At 59.8% G+C, this 20,748-nt stretch overlaps 1 protein-coding gene across 1 annotated transcript; it reads left to right on the top strand.

Moving 5' to 3' along the window:
* Positions 1-4,973: 4,973 nt before the first annotated feature.
* FAM131C (family with sequence similarity 131 member C) lies at positions 4,974-20,199 on the top strand (the record flags this gene model as incomplete). The annotated part of the gene is made up of 7 exons (XM_084243850.1): positions 4,974-4,995; positions 14,879-14,994; positions 15,895-15,930; positions 16,124-16,217; positions 18,558-18,740; positions 18,992-19,102; positions 19,815-20,199. 7 exons carry the CDS (start codon positions 4,974-4,976, stop codon positions 20,093-20,095), a joined length of 843 nt encoding a protein of 280 aa, XP_084099976.1. The 3' UTR covers positions 20,096-20,199.
* Between the last annotated feature and the right edge of the window lie 549 nt (positions 20,200-20,748).

The following is a 20,748-nucleotide window of genomic DNA, read 5'->3' as shown; positions in this document are numbered from 1 at the left end:
GTAAGAGCCACCAAAGCCAAGAAAAGTATCCTTTCATGAAGTAGCTATGGTGGACCAGACCTGGGCCAGGCATTTTAGAGACGAACTCAGACACCTGTCTGGTGTATCCCAGGACCTCAAGTCCTGGCCCTGGTACCCCCAGGTGGGACTGGGGCACCTGCTGACATAGGACACTGGGATGGAAGCTTCTTCCAGGCCTAGAACCGCACCCAAGAGTGACTGGAAGGAAGCGGAGCTCACAGATGAGGAAAGAGAGGATGGGACTTTCCGGGCGCCCCGGACGCCCACCCAGGTAGCTGGCTCCTGGCCCCTCCTTCCCCACCCTCTGCGCCCCAGTCTCTGGGACATCGCCTCCTCCTGGGAATAAGTCTTCCCACCTCCAGCCCACTGCCCGTGCCGTGCTCTCTGCCAAGCCCAGTCCCACTTATCTTCAGCTGTGGACTGTCTTTGTCACTTCCCCTGGACACTCCCTCAGAGAACAGTCTGCCCCTCAGGCTGACCTCAGACTCTACCCACTCTCCACCCCAGGACCAGATCAAGTCCTTCTCTGCACCCCTGGCAGCTCCTCACATCCCACAGGGCTGTGACCCCTAATCTACCTGGGTGACTATTGGAGTCACGCCCAACGCCCACCCCCCCCAAGATGGCGCACCCTCCCGAGCGAGCAAGGACCATGCCTGTCACATTCATGCTGTGGCCTCAGCACCCCACAGGCCTTACACCCTGGTGAGTCCTGAGGGCCCTTCTGTCAATTCCACCCTGACCTGGTTTCTGGGCCCCCCCACCTTGGGTGGGAAAAACACTTCCCTGGAGTGTTGATTCTGCCCCCCCCCCCACCCCGCCCACCCCGCCCACTCCCTGGGCTGGGAAGGCAGGCGTTGCTCAGAGTAAGTGCTCAGTCGGCGTTTGCTGGATGAATGAAAGTGTGGCTCTGTCAATCCAGGCACAGCCACACTCCAGATGTGTGACCTTGGACCAGTCTCCCTTCCCTGCATTCAGTCAGCAAATGATCCTTTGTACTGGACACAGGAGTCAAACCAGGTCTGTCTGGCTTCCAGTTCTCCTTCTGCTCACCCAGTTCTACTTGCCCCAGAAAAACAACACTGTAGAAATTTTTGACGCCTGGAGCCAGGCAAGCCCAGTCTGAAGTCCTGTGCTCTGCCGCCGATGCCCTGGTGTCACTGCGGCCAGTGCCCTGGCTCCACCCACTGTGCACATCTCTGCGTGCTCATGTCCACTCCACCTTCTTGTTTGTTTGGGGTTTTTTTTGGAAATAATTATTCCTTTAGGGGCCTCCCTGGTGGAGCAGGTGTTAAAGTCTCAGCGCTATGAAGCTACTGCCAGCCACTGCGGCATGAGTTTGATCCCCGGCCAGAGAGCTGACCCACATGGCACAGCAGACCTCTCCTGTCTCACTCGCTGCTCCCCTCAGCAGTGTATCTCAGTGGATCCGCCTGTTCTGCTCCCCACTCTGTCTCTGGTGAATCCTCTCACCCTCTGCACCTCTGGCTTACACCCCAGTTCTTGTATGCATAAATATATAAAAATAAATCTTTTTTAAAAAAGAATTATTCTTGTATCATAAGAATGATACAAGATCATAAGAATGTGGGGGTTTTTTGCATAGAAGAACTGGGGTGTAGCCAGAGGTGTGGTGAGTGAGAGGATTCACCAGAGACAGAGTGGGGAGCAGAACAGGCAGATCTACTGAGATACACTGCTGAGGGCAGCAGCGAGTGAGACCGGAGAGGTCTGTTGTGCCATGTGGGTAGCTCCCTGGCTGGGGATCGAACTCAGGCCACTTGGCTGCGGGAGGGCCATCATAGTGGTAGGGCTGAGACTTAACCCCTAAGCCAACAGGGAGACCCATGTCCACTCCATTTTCAATCCCCCCCGCTGCAGGGTCGCCATCATGCCCACCACCACTTGGCTGGCATTGGAGGGGGGGGGCTGGCACCACAGTCTACCTGGACCTGAGTTATATCCGCACATGGCTCCCCCACTCCATCCCCAGCCCCCAGGACATCCAGGCAGACACTGGGTCTGATCTGTTGCTGTCACAGCTCCTGCTGATGAATCTTCCTCTGCCTGCAGCTTCTGCTCGCCACGCTCCAGTGTCCAGCCCAGGGCTGGATACTGGGGCCGGTGAATGTCCGTTGCTGAACAAGTGAGCAGACCTCAGGAGTGGGGGTGGGGACTCCACCTGCATCCCCACAATTATGACTGGGGAATGGGGTGAAGGGTGTGAGGGGCGTGAGCTGGGCACTCTCACCCTGGAGCCCCACACCCACTGGGGTTCCCCCCTCTCCCTCATGGATGGGTGGGGGTAGGAGGGCACTGGGGGACGTGATAGGGTACCTGGGCTGTGGGCTGAGCTGGGTGAGGAAGGACAGCCTGCCCCGGGAAGGATAGCTGCACATCTTGGAGCTGCCTGAGAGCCTGGGGCCAGTGGCTTCAGCAGAATTCCAAGGACAGTGAAGGTGAATGTGGGTGTGCAAGGGGGAGCTGCCCATCCTTATATGGCCCAGTGTCAGACTAGTGCCAGGGCTGGGCTGACAGGCAGGAGGCCTGGGTTCTGATGCCCACTATGCCATCAATTTTCTGTGTGACCTTGGGCAAGCCCCTGACCCTCTCTGAGTGTCTCTGTTCAAGAAGAGGATTAAGTCCATGCAGAGGTGATCAGCAATAACACCCCCAGTTCCAGGGTAGCCAGAACCACCTCCACTTACCCTGGCCATATCCCATAATGGGTGAGTAAGGGACCCTGGCTGGAACCACTGCCCAACCCCTTCCATCTGTCCCTGTCTGAGGCTGAAGGGGGCACAGCGGGATCCCCAGGCTACACTGTTCTCTGCAGGGGCCCCTCCCTGTGCCCTCTGCCCCCGGAGCTGCCGGGCAGCCAGCCGGGAGCATCTCAGCTGTGGCGAGCGGCCTGAGTCAGGGTGAGTCAGTGCTCCCACCAAGGTAGATCCAATCACTCCACCACTGGAAGAGGCAAGGTCACAGGCCGGGCCACCGAGGATGACACCCCAGAGCATGGCCACAGGCAAACCCAGCTTCCCTTCCCCACACAAGGCAGGCACGCACCTGGCACAGCACCAGGCACTAGGGCATTATGGGGATAGGGCAGCTGGTCCCTCTGAGAGATCCTTTCCCAGGCCAGATTTGGGGACAGAGCAGCAGGTGTGCTGAAGGCAGAGCATGGGGTTTCCAAACCCCAAGGACTGGACACAGCACCAGCTCCAGGACAGGCACAAATGCCCTGGCATTGCTGGCGCATAGTAGGTACTTCACCTGCATCTACCAAATGCATGCTCTTCAGGCTTCCCTTGCATGTAGGGAAGTGAGTGAGATAATGCATCGTACCTGTGTTCACCATCGCTTTTATTCTTAGTCCTAAGTTAAGCACCTACTATGTGCCAGTTATTTTGCGTGTGTTATCTACAAATCCTGACAGCAATCCCATGAGGTGAGATTTTTTTCACCCTCCGTTGACAGATAGAAAAACAGGCTCAGAGAAGTGAAACAACTTGCTCAAGGTCACACAGCTTGTGTGAGCTGAGCCCCTTCACAGCAGGTCTGCCCACACCAAGGGCCACTCTCCACTCAGACTTTACTGCAGAGAAGGCACGGGGGTTCCAGCCCTGGCAGTCCCACAGGGCCCAGATCCTGCCCTCTGGGGGCCTCCAGCTCCACCCACCCGGGGCCATCACCGTGAACCTGGCTTCCTCACCTGTAAAAGCCACACAGTGTCACCCGCCCTGTGCACAGGTGCCAGGATGGAGTGAGGCCAAGGTGAAAGCAGGTGCTTACCACACTGAAGAGCTGTCTCTGTGTGTGTGTGTGTGAGAGAGAGAGAGAGAGAGAGAGACTGTAAATGCAAGTGTGCATAAATATGCTTGCATATGACTGTGAGTGTGTGGGTGGGTGTGACTGTGTGTAAATGCGAGTGTGCATAAATATGTATACAAATGGCTGTTAGGTGAGTGTGTGCCAGTGCCTGTGTGTCCACGGCATGGGCCAGGGGTATTAGCACGTGTGAGTGTGCCTGGTGTGCAAGTGTAGGTGTGGGAGGTAGGTTAGAGTTCCAGGCTCCATTAGAGGGATCCCCGGCTGAAAAAAGGCCCTTTCCTCCCCCAGGGGGGGCAGTCTCGCCCCCAGAAGGTGCTGCGGGACACCCGCCAGCTCTCCCCACTCCCTACCTCACCCGGGCCAGGGTCCCCAAGTAAGAAGCTGCCCCACAGCGAAGCGGCCTCAGGCCAGGCCCCCACGGGCCTCCGTTTCTGCCTCTGCAAAATGGGCCCGCGGAGCCCCGCGCCCCAGGAGTCTCTGCTGCGGTGACCCCGCGTCTGCGCGTCCTCCGCGCGCGCCCCTCGCCCCACGACGCCGGCCCCAGCGCCGCGGAGTCTCCCGCCCGCCGCCCCCGTCCCTGACCTTCAGGCCAGTCGCCAGGGGCGCGGGCGGCCGGCGGTCAGCGGGTCCCGGCTCTCCCGCCCCCCGCGGGCCCCCCCATCCCCCCCGGCCCTCCCGACGCCCCCCCCACCCCCCGCGGAGCCGCCGCAACAGGTGCCGGCGCGTGGGCGGCGCGGCCGGGGCGGGGCGGGGCGGGGGCGGGGCGGGGCCCCTCGCGCTCCCGCGGCTCCGGCTCGGGGCGCGCGGTCCCCCGGGTCCCCCCGCCCGCCGTGCTCCCCGCGGCTGGCAGGAGCCGGAGCCGGAGCCGAGCGGGAGCCGGAGCCGGAGCAGGAGCGGGCGCGGCGCGGGAGGCGGCGGCGCGAGGCGAGCCCGGCGCGGCGGGGCGGGGACGGCGCGGGGCGCGAGGACGCGGGGCCGACCCGGCGGGAGCAGCGGCCGAGCGGCGCCCCCGACCCCTGCCCGCCGGCCCCCCGCGCCCCGCGAGCCCGGGCCGGCGGAGACATGAGCGCCCCGCGGCCCGACGCACCCCGGGCGCAGCGGCCCGGCCCCGCGGCCCCGTGATGGGCTCCTGCGTGTCGCGAGGTGAGGGCGCCGCGGCCGGGGGGGGGCGGGGGGGAGCCCCGCGCCGAGGGCGCGCGTGTGTCCTAGGGGTGGGGTGCGCTGCGGTGGGGGTGGGGGCGACCCCCCTTCCTGGCCCAGCCGCACCCCCACGCCACCGCCGCAGAGTCCCAGGGGCCGCGGCGCCCTGAGGGGACTGGACAAGGGAGCCAGCCGGGGATGGGGGGCCGGGAGGTCACCCCCTCGGGGGCCAGCCTGGAGCCACACCCAGGCAGGTGGCCGGAGGCTGGGTCGCGGGACAGCCACACGCCCCCGGCAGTGTGCCTGGCGGGGGAGCCGGCTTCTGGGTGTCCCTGGCTTCCCTGGGAGGACTTGGGGAGCTCAGGGAGAGCAAGCTGACTCGCCTTCCCACACACCCCCAAACACAGGCCTTGCTAACTCAACGCCCTGACCCCCCCTTCTCTCTCCTTATCCCATGACACTGTCTCCAGAGTCCCTGAACCCCATTGGCAGGAGGGGGTCCTTGGGGGTGAACAGGTTATAAGGAAGGATCTCTGTCCCCCACCCACACCCCTAACTCCTCATCCCCACCCCCAATTGGTCAGGGGACAGCAAGGGACAGACACAGCTCGTGTTCCCAGTAACCCCTGGCCTTTGTCTCTGGGCTTTAAAAGCGTCCCCGACCCACTCTTGTGCTGTCCTCCGGTGTCCCAGTGCCATGGTCTCCCCAGGGTGGTATTGGGGGGAGCTAGAGTGAGTTGCCTTGGGTGGGGGTGCCGGGGATGTCTCACACAGAGCCTGGGGGATGGGCACGTTGGTCTCTGGAACCCTCCGCCAGCTTCCTTAACAGGCTGCTGAGAAACATTTAGAAGGCTGTGAGTTAGGCCATCCCCCCAGCCAGGCTCGCCCCCAGCAGGACCAGGGAGCTGGGGTGGTGTGGGGGTAACTGGGCCGTTGGGTCGGCTCTACAGGCTACAGCCAAACCCACTAACTAACCACTGGGCCCTGGGGAGTCACCACCCAACCCATCACCCCTTATGGCTTACGCAGTTGTGGGGGGGTGAACAGGCCTCAGGGAGGGCAGGGTGGGCCCTGGAGGGGACCTTTTCCTGGGGGAACTTGCAGGAGCCCAGCCCCTTCTCTGTCTCTAAGGACTCGCTCACCAGTCCACGTGGGACATTCAGGTAAGTGGCTCAGGATGTTTCCGGAGGGGGCCAGCTCAGGCTGTGTGAGGTTCGCTCACTTATTCATTCACTAGCTGGTGCTAACGTGACACCCACGGTGTGCCAGACACTGTACATGCTGGGCAACCAGTGGAGATGACCCCTGCATGGCACCTGCTTTGGGAGGCCCCCACCAGAGAGATGTGTAGTTTTTTTTTTTTTTTAAATTTATTTATGCATACAAGAGCTGGGGTACAGGCCAGAGGTGTGGGGGGGTGGTGAGAGGATTCACCAGAGACAGAGTGGGGAACAGAACAGGCAATACACTGCTAAGGGGAGCAGCGGGCGAGACAGGAGAGGTCTGCTGCGCCATGTGGGTTGCTCCCTGGCCAGCCAGGGATCGAACTCGTGCAGCAGAGGCTGCGAATTGCTTCAGAGTGCGGTGCTTAACCCCTTGTGCCACCAGGGAGGCCCCAAGGGACATGTAGTTCTAAAAGCGAGGTGTGTTTTGGATTCTTTAGGAGTGACAACTCCCCTGTGTGTTTCTAGAAGCCCAGAAAGGGTGTGTGTGGGGGATCTGGGATCTGGTGTTTCCTTGGCGACTGTGTCTCTGCCCCATCACCAGGCTCTCCATGCGGGGCACTCGGGAACTGGCTGTGAGCTGCAGACCCACTGTATGGAGTCTGGGGAGGAAGGGGTGCTTGCGGAGGTCACAGGGGGTGGTGTGAGGACTAAGGCTCCCAACGCCCCGTCCCAGCCCAGGAGAGGATGACCATGGCTCCTGACCAATCCTCAGAGTGGAGGTCAGTCGCCCTTCTAATTGTCACTGATGCCCTCTGAGTGCTCACAGCATAGTCCTTCCTGCTTGCACACAATTAGCTAGCTTGGGGTGTGTGCTGTTCAAGTCCCCGTTTTACAGATGGAGAAACTGAGCAGAGGAGTTGACTGACTTGCCCAGGGCCACAGAGCTAAGAAACAGAGGTAGGATTTGAACCCAGCACACTGACCCCAGAGCCTGGGCCCTGGGCCTCTGCACCACCCAGCCAGCCCTCAGCTCTGGTGCCTCCTGGCCTGCTCCTCCAGCGGCAGCTTCTGAGCCGCACCTGGCCCCCAGCCTGCACGAATTGCTAATTAGAGCCCCCTGTTTCCAAGGGGGGATTCCCCGGATCCAGTACATAGCCTGAAGCCAGGCCCTGGGTTGGAGCCTCAGGCCGATGCCCACACTGTACACACAGGTGAGGTCACCCTAGCTTAACCCCAAACCTCAGGTACAGCCACCCATCCCAGCAGCCAGCTTCTCCGTGCCTGGCATGACAGGCGACTGTGCAAAACTGCTCTATCACCCACTAACCCTGTGACCTCAGTATTCTAACCTCAGTGTTCTTGTCTCTAAAATGGGGTAACGCCAGTATGGATGTCTGGGGCTGCTGGGGAGAGGTGGGGTTACATGACCTAATCGGTGTTGAGTACTCAGACCACTACCTGGTGCGTAGTGAGTGTTTGAAAGTGTAACAGCTGACTGTTGTGGTTATCCAGACCCTCTTGCCTGGGGAAGAGGAAGCTCTAGAGGCTCCCATCCTGCCTCACGAGAAAAGAGGCAGCACTTGAGGTGCTGAGGACAAGGGGAAACGTTTGGCAACAGATTCAGGCAACAAATGCCATTTCCAGGAGCTGTTTTGTGTTCATTGTCTATTCCTAAGTTATCTTTGCCGGGTGCTTATCCAGAGCCAGGCTGAGCCTTTACTCTCCTGACCTAGTTAGTCCTCATTCAACCCTGGGAGGGGGGCCTGGGGCTCAGAGGTGGGAGGAGTCTTCCCCGAGGTCACACAGCCAGGACAGAGCAGGATGTGAGTCTAGGTCTGTGCGAGCCCCAGGTCTGTGCGAGCCCCAGGTCTGTGCGAGCCTCAGGTCTGTGCGAGCCCCACTCCTGAGCGGGCAGCCCTGCCCTCGCTTCCTTCTGTCCCCCACACGGAGAGAGAGCGTGGCCAGTGCTTTCAAAAAGGAACCTTCTAGAATAACGCCAGGGGCTCGTACCTGATTGGGGCTTTGTCCTGCCACTACGGATAGTCTGTATGGAGCAGGGGGAGTTGGTGGCAGTACCCCCTGCTCTCTCCTCGGGAGTCTCTCAGTGTCCACCCCATACCCCTGGCACCAGAACCTCTCTGCCTGAGCCCTCCTACCCAGCCCTCTCTCCCAGACCACCTGCCCAGCCCTCTGGCCCCAGCCCGGGGGTCTCCTGTGCACCAGACATGGGGGCAGTCATGAGAGCCAAAGTTGGAGACTGAGAATTATATTCTGGAAGGTCAGACTTCTGATTGCATCTGGGAGAAGGCACAACCCTACAGGGACAGAGTAGAGCCGCCTGCCCAGAGCCTGCTGGGCCTGCCCACCGCCACCCCAGTGCAGTAATCAATGACCCTGGTGAGCAGAGACTCACTCCGGGCACTACGAGAAGGCTGTGGAAGGAGTCCATGGGCCTGGCCCTTCAGGAATTGTCTGAGGAAGGAGACACACCCTCACCCTCCAAGTGAGGAATGGAGGGCGTGGGGCGGGACATGTCTACACAGCATGCACAAGTGGCCTGAGGGCCCTGGGTTTGAGCCCCATCCCTGTCACTTGCTAGCTGGTGACCTTGAGAAGTGATGGAACCTCTCTGAGCCCCAGTTGCCCCATCTGTGTCTAACAGTATCTGTTTGCAGACTTGTAAGGATTCAATGAGAGAAAATAGATGAAAAGGCCAGGGACAACACCTGACACATAGTAGGTATTCAATAAAAAGTGGCAGCAAATCACTGCAGGTGATGCTTTGCTCATTAGGGCTGCTGAGGCAAACCTGGGCAGGCTTCCTGGAGGAGGTGAGTCTAGATCAGGGTATTCAAAAAGGTTGGGCAACAGACTGGCTGAGGAAGCAGAAAGGAGCTGAGGAAGGTCCGGGAGAGGAACCTGTTATCTCCTTTTGTCCTTGGTTGGGACTGGGAAGGGACCTCTGGGCAATTCTCAGCCTGCCCACTCACTGATGAAGCCAGCACTATGGCCCTGGGGGCCTATAAACAAATGTCCTGGGGAGCAAGGAGCTCTGTGTCCACTCGGGCCAGGCCTCTGCCAAGCTCAGAGGGACAGTCTGCTGCCGTGACAGTGACTCCCCAGGTGGTGAGGCTGAGGACTCCCCCTCTGCGGGCCCCCAGGGCCAGCTCCAGGCCTGGGCACAGGACCAGAGGAGTGATGACCGAGATTTGTCCCCTGGTGCAGAAAGAGGACCTGAGGTCTGGGAGGGGAGAGGGAGGGCGCAGCCATTGTGAAGTGCTGGCTGTGGCAGGTGCCCGTCCTCATGGTGGCCCCGTCCAGACAGTTGAGCGGGCAGCTGAGCGAGCGAGGGGTGCCAGCATCCTCATTTCACACATGAGAGCCCTGAGGCCCACAGGCCTGGAGCCGGCAGGGCAGAGCTCGGGTTTACACCCACGGTGGGAATTTGCCCGCTGTGTTATCTTCGAGCCAAGGACAGAGCCGGCGCCCGGCAGCCTGGAGGGAGGGCTGCCTCTCACTGCGGGGGGGGGGCAGGGTCCTGGGAAGCTCAGAGGGAAGCCCGAGAGGGTCCAGAGACCGGTGTTGACGGGGCTGTGGGCCAGGCTGCTCCTTGTTACTGTGTGGTTTTAAGAGGAGGCTCACCCTCCCTGAGCTACTGGGAAAGAGCAGGGTTAATTGTGGTCTCGCCCTGCCCCCCTGGGGTGCAGAGCCCCAGGAGACACTCTGGGGGGAGAGTGCAACCACAATGACGAATGGATTGGGACCTGGAGCCCCAAAGGACAGCTAAAGGGGCTGGAGGACTCAAGGAGTGGCACAGGAGTGGTTCTGCTGCAGACTCGCCAAGGAGCAAGCAGAGAAAACTAGCGTGGGTGCATTGCAGCAAGAGGGCTTCTGGTTAGACATCAGGAGGAACTGTCGGGGTGGTTGGATACTAAAGCAAACTGAGGTGCTGGCGCAGGTAGCATACTTTTAAGCAGCAGAGAAGCTCTGGTTGAAGGCAGCGGGATGGAGGAGACACCTGGGTGACACCCCTCTCCTTGAAGGACCAAGATGGCCCCTCCTGGTTGTCACGGCAACCGCAGGCCTGTCACTTCTGGGTCCAAGGGATGTGGGGGAGGTGCAAGTCTGAGAAGGGGGCACAGACCTTGAGATCAGAGGAATAGTTAGTGGCCTGGGAAAGGAAGGGGTTACCTCCACAGCTCCCTGGGGAGAGAGTGGTGCCTGGAGGATTTAGGGGTCCCCTCAGACTGTCCCCCAGTCTCCACCCTACATGAAACGCTGTGTTTTTCCAGTTGCCGGTGGTGACATGGCCACTGGTCCCAGCTGGGCGAAGAGCAGCCTGTGATTTCACCCTGGGCTGGTTCATTACCTGACGTCTCCATGGCAACCAGCCTGTGACATCACGGGGCCAAAGTCCTCAGGGGGAGAAGGCAGCTTTGGTGGTGGGGGGCAGGGAGGCTGGGGACTGGGATCCAGGAGTCCTCCCAAGGCCACAGCCATCTGGACGAATGACCTTGTTCAAGTCACGTCTCCTCCGGCCGTCCCGTCACCTTCCAGCTTCCCCCCTGCTGCTCCCCGTCCTCCTGGCCTGGGGTGAAGGACTCCAAAACAGCTTTGCAGGATGGCCAGGGACCCTGGAAATATTCTAGCACCCCTCAAAGTTCCCCTCTTGGTGGACCCCGACTCGTACACGATGGAGCCTTGCCAGTGGTGACTTTCCAACTTTTTTGACTGGAACTCAGAGGAAGACATGTGTTTTGCATCATGGTATTGGGGAATCATGACACTCGTATGGCACACAGAAAATTCCTACCGTGCCTTTGTGTCTGCAATTTATTTTTTTTTAAAGATTTATTTAATTATGCACTCAAGAGCTGAGGTGCAGGCCAGAGGTGCAGGGGGTGAGAGGATTCACCAGAGACAGAGTGGGGAACAGAACAGGCAGACTGACTGAAATACACTGCTGAGGGGAGCAGGGGGCGAGACAGGAGAGGTCTGCTGCTACCATGTGGGTAGCTCCCTGGCTGGAGATCAAACTTGTGCTTCAGAGGCTGCGGACAGCTTCATAGGTTGCGCCTTAACCCCTCACGCCACCAGGGAGACCCTGTGTCTGCAATTTAAACAGAAGCTTTATGAAATGATCCTTAACCTGACTGCTTTGGGCACTGATAGTTTCCGGTCTCTTCTATTTAGTTTATATATATATATATATATATATATATATGTGTGTGTGTGTGTGTGTGTGTGTGTGTGTGTGTGTGTGTGTGTATATATATGTATATATATGTGTGTATAAATTTTAACCTAGTACATGGCTGGTATGACCCAGTGAATGCAACCCCAGTGTATTCTTTGAACAATCTGAGGGGCCCTTGCGTGTGTGGTGACGCTGAAGCCCAGAGAGACGGGACCACCTGGGGCCGCACAGCAGGAGTCAGGATAGAGAGTGAAGCGCGTTGATCCCAGATGTCCTGCGGCTCTTCACTCCTGGGTCACTCAGCTCTGAATTCAGGGTACGGGGGTGTCTACCCTGGCTCCGCCCGCCTTTTTTCCAGTCCCAGCTTCAGACCAGCTCTCAGACCTCCCAGAACTGCCCGCCCCTAACAGATCCTGGGCAGATCCTGGCATCATCCATCCAGATGCTAAGTCCAGGCCATTTTGGATGAAAACTTCACTTCACACCCGAAGGGCTCTCCCCTCCCCCCTCCAGCCTGAGACCACAGCCTGCTCTTTCCCAGCCTGACCTCCTCCCCGGGTCCCTTCTCTGACACCTGGAGTCTGACGTGATGCACTGCAGGAAACACGGCTGAGACCTCTGCATTTATCTGTCACTCTCGGGTCCACTGGCCCACAGCCGAGGCCTCGGGGTGCAGGCCCCCAAAGATGCACTCCTGTATCCTGCAGCCAGCCCCGCATGAGCACCCGCTGTGCACCAGGCTCCCTGGCAGACAGACCTGGCGAAGGAGGAAACACCCAGAGAGCCTGGTGAGGGGAGAGCAAAGAGGGTGAAGCGCAGGACAGGTCTGGGTGACAGGAAAGGCACCAGGGGTGGGTGGGGGGAGGGCTTGCTGGAGTAGAGTCCTGAATGGACGAGGGTGTGAACCCCGCAGCAGCTCCGGGAGGAAAGAGCTCCAGGCACAGGCCAGGAATGGCTGTGCAAAGGCCCTGAGGCAGAAGCGCACAGGGCGCGTCTAAGGATCAGCAGGAGAGCAAGGGTGCGGCTGGAGTGAGCAACAGGGAGAGGAGGAGAAGCGAATTCCTGTGTGAGTTCTCGGGGAGCTGTGGGGGGTTGTCCCCCCTGCAGAGCACCTGTGGTGGGAGAGCTGACCTAACTTGACCTCTTCCATTCCCTCCTCCCTTTTCTACCCTCCAGCCTCTCAGGGCTGGCGTCTCCTTGTCTGCCAGCAGCCCTCTTGGGGGGGTACCGGCAAGACTCAAAATTGGCTCCTTCTTCCTCAGTGTCCCCACTTGACCCCTTGGCCCGAGCCTTGCCATGTGGGGGTGAGAGGAGGGGGTTGCTCCCTGGCTGGCTGGGGATCAAACTTGTGCAGCAGTGGCGGCCAATAGCTTGATAATGCTGTCTTTAACCCCTATGCCACTGGGAAGGCCCGCAGCTAATACTTTTGAATGAATCCAAGAGTAAATAAATGCACTAATCAAATGATTGATTAGGGTGTTCCCAGATAAGGCTGGGGGTGGCCAGGACCTCTTCGATTCTGCCCAAGATCTCAGCCTGGCAATTCCAGCTGTTCAGTTCCATGTGTTGATTCCCTCAGCAACTACCATGTGAGGTGATGGGCACGAGGGTGCACCCAGTGTGCCTGCTAAGTGCCTGGCAGTGTCCTGGGCTCTGAGACAGAGCACTGGGCAGCGCCACTGTGGTCTCTCTCCTCGAAGTGTTCCCATTCTCAGTGGAGGGAGGGATTGGATGTTTAAATTAGCAAAAACATAGGCAGGTGATAGCTGCTTGAGAGGAAGCTGATGGTGATGGGAGGGACGGGTGACCGGCGTGGGCACAGGGAGGGCTACATCGAATGGAGTGGTCAAGGAAGGCCTCTGTGAGGAGGTGACCTTGAGTGGAGACCTGAATGATGAGCTGCAGAAAGTGTTCCAGGCAGAGGGAGCAGAAGGGACAATGAACAAGCTTGGCCATTCAGGGACAGCCAGGAGGCCAGCTTGGCCAGGACAGTGAGCGAGGCAGAGGCTGGGGACTGAGGGTGGGAGTCGGTGAGCTGGCATGAAGGACCCCAAGGCCAAAGCAGGGGCTGGCTCTTCAAAGGGCAGGAGAAGGGACTTGTGAGGCTTTTAAGCAAAGACAGTCTGACCTGGAAGGTAAAGTCTCGGAGCTGCTGGGTGCATCGTGGACCTCGGGCTCGAGGCTTGGCAAGGATGCAGGAGAGGTCCTATGTGGGCAGCAGTGGGGACGAGAGGGATACATCTGGGGTGGAGGTTTGAGAGAGGCGGCAGGATTTGCTGGATGGCTGGAAGGAACTGGGGGACTCCCAGGCAGCTCCTGGATTTTTAATACCAACCCTCCAGCTCGGGGAGGCCTGCAGCACATCTAAAGTTGGGGAAGTGGAGGAGGAGGCACCCAGCTGAGGCACCTGTTGAGCATTCACATAGGGAGCTGGAAATTCAGCACTGCAGGTGCAAATGTGGGCACCTGTGGGCGAGATCCCCTGGGGAGAGATGGTGGGAGCAGGCCTGGGAGCAGCTGGGGGCAGATGGATAAGGAAGGAGAAGCCCCAAGGGGATGGGAAGCAACCAGTGAGGTGGCAGGGGAGCCAGGAGATGGGAGTGACCAAGAGGGATAGGAGGGCGGGGTGGGGCCTCCGGGTAGGCTGAGAGGCCTGAAAGGTGGGCCTGGAGAAGACTCTGCACTTGGCCACAGGGAGGCTTCTGGCCACTTGCCAAGGGCTGTCTAATGAAGGGCTGCTGGGAACGGGAGACAGGAAGCAGAGGTCGGCACAGCGTCTCCCTGTCTGGCCATGAAGGGGCAGAGGGATGGGTGAGGGCCTGCAGGGAAGTGGGAGGTGGGGGTGGCCCAGCGGTGAGGCAGAGTCCTTGAGAGAAGAGGCTTCACAGCTGCCCCAGTGCAGGCCAAGGTGGGGAGAGAAATGGACCCTTCTCGGCAGAGCTCTCTGGCTGCAGCAAGAGGGAAAGCAGGTGGTGTGGACAAAGATGCAGGAAGGGCCGTGATTCATGGTGGGAAGAATAGCAAAATGCTTTTCAGAGGCTTCCAGAGGAACATGGAAGGGCCCCAGCTGCATCCTGTGTGAGCCAACAGGCCAGCACCCCCTCCAGCGACATAGCCTGCTCGTCTAAGCGCAGGGGCGGAGGGTGGAGCGCCCAGGGCATCTGCAAAGGCGGGCCTGCTGGGGTGCCAGGCATCTTAGCTGGGTCAGGAGAGAAGCAAAAACTTGGGGAGTTAATGGGACGTAGGAGACTTGGTTCAGAGGCCTCCATGTGGTCAAAAAATGTGGAGCGTGGGTCCTGGAATTAGTGAAAATGGAGTAACCAGCAGACGGGCAACTCATTCCCGCTGAGGAGGCCAGGCGGGAGGCGGTCTGGCCAGATGCTGCCCCGTGAGCCTGGGTCTGCTTCCTTCAAAGGGCCCTGGGTGGGCATCGCGATGGACGCCCGGAGGAGGCCCGCCTCTCGGAGCGGCTGGAAGAGAGCGCTGGGCCTTCCTGAGTCCGTCCTGTCATCCTTATTTCCAGATCTGTTCACAAGTGCCCACAAAGACTGCCCCATGCCGCAGGGCACAGGCCCCCTCAGCCCAGACTTGCCCGCCGGCCACCCAGCCATGGTTGCTCCAGATCACGTCACTAGCAAGGTAAGTGTTCCCCCTGCAGGCCCACCTCACCCCTGCCAGGGCCCTGGCCTCCGAGCTGTCCCCAGCCCCGGGCACCACCACCACCACCCCCCACCCCCCCCTTACCCCCCCGCGTGGCTCAGAAACCTCTCCAGTGCCCTTCCCTCCCTCCCTGGACTACTTCCTGTGGGACAGGGCCCAGAAGGTTCGGTCGGTCGGTCGTCAGCTGGAGGAAGGTCTGACTTAGACATCTAAGCCCTCGACCTGGCTTCTTCAGAAAACAGAGCCCACCCGGAGGGTCTTCCCGCTCAAATTAACAGCCTTGCAGATAACCATTACCAGCTGGGACTCCTTTAGCTGCCTCTGGAGAGCAAAAGGACTAGAATTCTCAGTCCAGGTGGATTAGGAAGAGCTTGTAGGGGCGGAGGGCCGCGGGCCAGATGGGTGCATCATTGCCACGCTCACCCCAGAAGTTGTGGCTTGAGTCTACCAGCTGATGTAATTATCTCGCGTGGGATGTGTACGTGATCTGTACTGTGTGCATGTGTGTGCATGTGTGTGTGTCCGTGGGCACACGCTGTACCTAGCTGTTGTGCCAGGCACTATGTCATGTCACTTCTATACCACCATGACCGGGAGGTAGATGTTGTCACCGTCTACAGGAGAAGGAGCTGGTTAGGCTGCCAGCCCAAGAACAACCAGGTGGAAGTGGTAGTCACAGCTCCAGCCCTGCCCAGACTGCCCCCCACCACGCTGCCCCTCCCAATAGAGCCACCATTGCCCCCAGCTGCTATGGCTGCATGCCAAGGGGTCAGGGCCCGGCCAGTGAGTGGCAGACCCCGCCTTCATGGACCCCTGCTCCCCCACCCCAGCCCCGGGTTCCCGAGCTCTGCCATCTGCCTCTTTCTCCTCTTATTTTAGGACAAACAGATGGATTTCTGTTGGGATCCTTGGCAGGTCAGTGCACCTGCCTGTCCCCCAGCCCAGCCAACCCCAGATGACCCCACGGCCTTGTCTGCTGTGTGCAGCCTGGGCACACGTCTTGCTGCCCCCGGGGAGGAGGAATCGGTCCTGTGGGAGGTGGCATGAGCCTGGGGAGCGTGAGGAGGGGTGGAGGGACGCGGCAGACCCTGCTCCTCCCCTCCTGCAGCGGTGCTTCCAGACCACCAACGGCTACCTGTCAGACTCCAGGTCCTGCTCCAGCAACTACAACGTGGCAGCCCTGGCCACCTCGTCCCTCGTGGGTAGGCCCCAGCTGCCTTCTCCTGCCCTGGGGGTCCGCGGGGTCCACCTTAGCCACCAGCCTCTGGGAGGGCCAGCTGAGGGTAACTGGAAGGGGTGCAGCCTTTGAGCTCAGCAACTCCTCAGCACCAGGCTGCCGTGGGCTCCATTGCTGGGTTCTGCGGAGAGCTGAAGGGGTGGCCCCAGACAGCAAATGAAACCTGCCACTCTGCCCTCTTGGGTGGGGTTCCTGGGAACCCGAGCTGGGAACTGTGAGGGTGATGTATTGAGGGGTTATTTTCAAGGGCAACCTCTAGGAATGGGGTGCAGGATGGAGCAGGGGACGGAGCCAGGCAAAGACAGGCATGTGGAACAACTGTGGCTTTCTCAGCCCGAGCCTGCAGGGTGCTCTACACCGTAGAATTTGCACTCTTGGAGGCCAGGGGCTGATTCCGCCATCCTGGGCCAGCCCGAGGGAGGCCTCTGCGCCCCCCAGGCAACTTCTGCGGGAGGGGAGGCGGCTCACTCTCGCTAAAGGCAGGTCTCCAGAGCAAGGTGGACATGTGGGCACTTGGGAATGGCCATGCAGGCTGGGAAAGCATCTTCCAGGTCCTTCTCAGCTACCAGCCTCTGCTCACAGTTCTGGTGCATGTACCTCGTCCCTCCTCAGGAGGCCCCCCACCCTTTGCCTGTGCCCTTTCCTGCTTCCAAAGGCCCTTCCCTCCAGCCACCACTGGAGCCAGCTCCTCCAAAAGCCCTGTCTGAGGGCCCACAGGTCCCACAGGGGAGGGGCTCTCCCCACCTCACCTCTGCTGTTCCTGTTCCTTATACTAGCTTTGTTGGTAGATATGTCGTCTTTAAAAATATATATTATTTTTGTTTATTTATTTATACATTCAAGAACTGAGGCAGAGGCCAGAGGTGCAGTGGTGAGAGGATTCACCAGAGATAGAGTGGGGAGTAGAACAGGCAGATTGATTGAAGTACACTGCTGAGGGGAGCAGCGGGCGAGTCAAGAGAGGTCTGCTGCGCCATGGGGGTAGCTCCCTGGCTGGGGATCAAACTCATGCTGCAGTGGCTGCCCCTGTGCCACCAGGGAGTCCCCAGATACATCATCTTGCTTAAATATTATTGTGACTGGGCCTCCCTGGTGGCACAGGGGTTAAAGACACAGTACTATCAAACTATTGCCAGCCACTGCAGCACAAGTTTGATCCCCAGCCAGGGAGACACCCACATGGTGCAGCAGACCTCTCCTGTCTCCCCACTGCTCCCTTCAGCAGTGTATTTCAGTAGATCTGCCTGTTCTGCTTCCCACTCTGTCTCTGGTGAATCATCTCACCCCCCGCACCTCTGGCCTACACCTCAGTTCTTGTATGCATAAATAAATCAATCTTTAAAAATAATAACAATAAAAATAAATAAATACTGCTGTGACTCACATCGTGGCTTTAGGGACCCCAGTGCCTCCCGGCACTGTCTCCCCAGCCTTGGTTAAAGGAGATGCTGAGTCATCCTTGACACTGTCACCTTCCATATTCAGCTGGTCCACTCCTTACAACCCATCCGCCCAGCTCCGTCCTATCTCCTGCTGCATCCCTCCAGTGACCCCAGTGGCTCCTGTATCCACCCTTGAGTTAGAATGTCCTTCCCAAATGACAGATCTGCCCTGTCCCTCTCCTGCTCATTACCCTGCTGTGGCTCCCCATTGCTCTGAGGGAATGTCAGAGCCCCTAGCCTGACCCTCTCAGCCCATAATCTGGACCCTGAAACGCTCCCCAGCCTCTCCCACCACCCAGTCCTGGTGCTACCCCCACCTCGCCCCAGTGTTCTGGACTCACCCCAGGCCCTTCACTGCCTTCATCCTCCCTGAAACCACCTCCATCTGCCCAAGCTGACCTGCGCTGAAGCCCTCCTCTAGGCCACCTGGACACCGTCCCTCCCTGCTGCACCCACAGGTCTCACTGCAGCAGAGCTGGCCCAGGGGAAGCTCTCTGGGGACTTGCTAATTAAAGGGGGGGGTGGATCCTTGAATGATCTCCTTGGGCAGAAGATCTGACCCCAAAGGAAATGAGGGTGCAACAGGTCTCGCAAAGAAGCAACAAGAGGTGACTTGGGAGCAGGATGCAAGAAGAACAGCTGGAGAGCACCAAAGTGAGGGGTGCCCAAGGGCTTGGGGGTGGGGAGTGGGCGCAGGCATTGACCAGACCTGAGGAGTTGGGCAGGCACAGGGCACAGGAGGGTGTGGGGCTTGAGGACACAAGCACTGGATGGGTACAGGCCACGGGATGGGCCTAAGGTGTTGGGGGGAGCGCAAGCCAGGCCTTGTCAGGGAGTCACCCAGCTGCCCTCCACGCCCCCAGGGGTGGTGCAGAGCATCAAGGACCACATCACCAAGCCCACAGCCATGGCTCGCGGCCGCGTGGCCCACCTCATTGAGTGGAAGGGCTGGAGTGCACAGCGGTCGGGCTGGGAGCTGTCCCCCGTGGATGACGAGCATTACTGCTGCCTCCCAGATGAGCTGCGTGAGGCCCGCTTTGCTGCAGGTCAGTATTGGGGTGAGGGCGGGGGGCTCAGGGCCAAGGATTGGCTGGGGCTCTCTCTGGTCCTTGGGGGACCCAGAATCACCACTTCAGGGGTATGGTCTGGGCAAAGAAGATAGTAATATGGGTTGGGGGGGCATGGGGTGGGCACCCGTGACCCCAGGGACCTGATTGGGCAGTCCCGAGAACCTACTAACCCCACAGATTATCTGGCCAGATCCCCACTCTGAACCCCAGTCTCACTGTGCCCACAGGGGTGGCTGAGCAGTTTGCCATCACGGAGGCCACACTGAGTGCCTGGTCATCGCTGGATGATGAGGACCTCTACCCCGAGAACAGCCCCCAGGACATGATCCAGCTGCAGGGTACAGCTCTGTGGGTGCCAGGGCTGGGTGGGTATAGCTGGGTGTCTGCTCTGCCCCCAGGGGACTGCAGACAAGCCCCCCTTCCCTCAGATCAGCCTCAGTTCCTCATCTGTGATATGGGGCTGTGACCCTTATCCTGCCCGTGCCCCCAGGAGTGCCCAAGCATAAGGGCGCGCACACTCAGGCGCTGGGTAGTGTGGATCATGTAGTTATCGTACCAGGTTTTACATGCGTGGTTCCACACACATCCTTGCAACAGCTCCAGGAAGTAGATCCTGTTATCTCCATTTGACAAGTAAGGGAAACTGAGGCACTGAGAAACTGGCCTCAGATGGCCCCTAGAGGCGTGACAGCCAGGTTCTGAACCTAACCCCAAGCACCCCTGGGAGGCCCAGGTTCCATGAGGGGCTTCGAGGAGCCCAGCTCCTGGGTGATGCCGCATCCCCGTGTCTCCATCAGTCCTCCCTCTGACCCTGTCACGGAGGGTGTGATGGGAAGTCTGCACGCTCCAGCACTCACCAGGTGCTCCTTCCACACCCGAGACCCCTGGGAGAAACTGGGGCACAAAAAGGTTTGCTGATTTGCCCAAAGTCACACAGCTCAGGAGTGACAGCAGCATTTGGAGGCAGGTCTCCTGCCCTGACCCTCCCTGGCACCCCGGGAAAGGAGCAGCTTAGGGCTCCATCACTCAGTGTCCCCCTTGGTTTTCCAGACCTGGAGAGCATCTACCTTCAGGACAGCCTTCTGAGCCGCCCCTCGCAGGATGATAGCCTTCTGGCCTTCTCCTCCCCCGGCCTCTCCCCCGACTGGCCCTCAGCCGAGGAGCCCTCCATCACAGCGGCCGGACCCCAGCCCTCCAGTCTCCAACAGCAGCATCGGAGGCGGCTGCCAGGGGCCCCGGGGCCTGAGGGTGGGGCCCACCTGCAGGGCTCGCTCCCCTCGGTGGACAGCGGCTCCCTCTTGGAGGAGGAGGACGAGGTGTTCTATAACTGAGGGGGCTGTGCCCCAAGCCGCAGACACCATGACTTCACCTGGTGGGCAGCCCAGGTGTTCCCGGGCCCGGCATCCCTGGGCAGGCGGGTGAGGGCGGCAGGACGGGCCGGCACTCCTGTGGACCATCTGTGCCTCCTTCTGTACCTGGCTCAGGTGGGCACCTCCCCCTGCAGGCCCCTGCCCTCAGGGAGCTCGAGGGCTCTGCAGACACCAGGGCTGGTCACCTGGAGGAGGTGACGGCCAGACCCCCAGGCAGACAAGCACGGAAGGGCCTGAGAGATCCCCTGGGATTGGGGCCTGGGGACCCTGCCTTGACCCCTGGCTCAGCCCCTCGCCCCTCCCTCTGTGCTTCTGCCCCCCCATCAGAGGTGGGGTAGCCTCTTCTGGTAGCTAAGTATCTGCTCCTCAGCTGTCATCACACAGAGACCTGTCTCCTTGAAGGGTCTGTCTGCCCCTTGCTCTCTGAATCCTGGGGGCCCAGCTCCCCTTCTCTGCACCCCCCCCATCTCCCCGAAGGTTCTCTAAAGACATTAAATTGGTGGATTCACCCTGGATGAACTTGGCCTGGTCTCTGCAGGGGAAGGTGTATTCTTGGGCCCCTGGGGGTGAAGGCTACGGGGACTTAGGGAAGGGGCCTACCCCCCAATACACAT

Source organism: Talpa europaea (assembly GCF_964194135.1).
Source record: "Talpa europaea genome assembly, chromosome: 9".
Lineage (NCBI taxonomy): Eukaryota > Metazoa > Chordata > Mammalia > Eulipotyphla > Talpidae > Talpa > Talpa europaea.
This window is presented reverse-complemented; position numbering and strand designations above follow the sequence as displayed.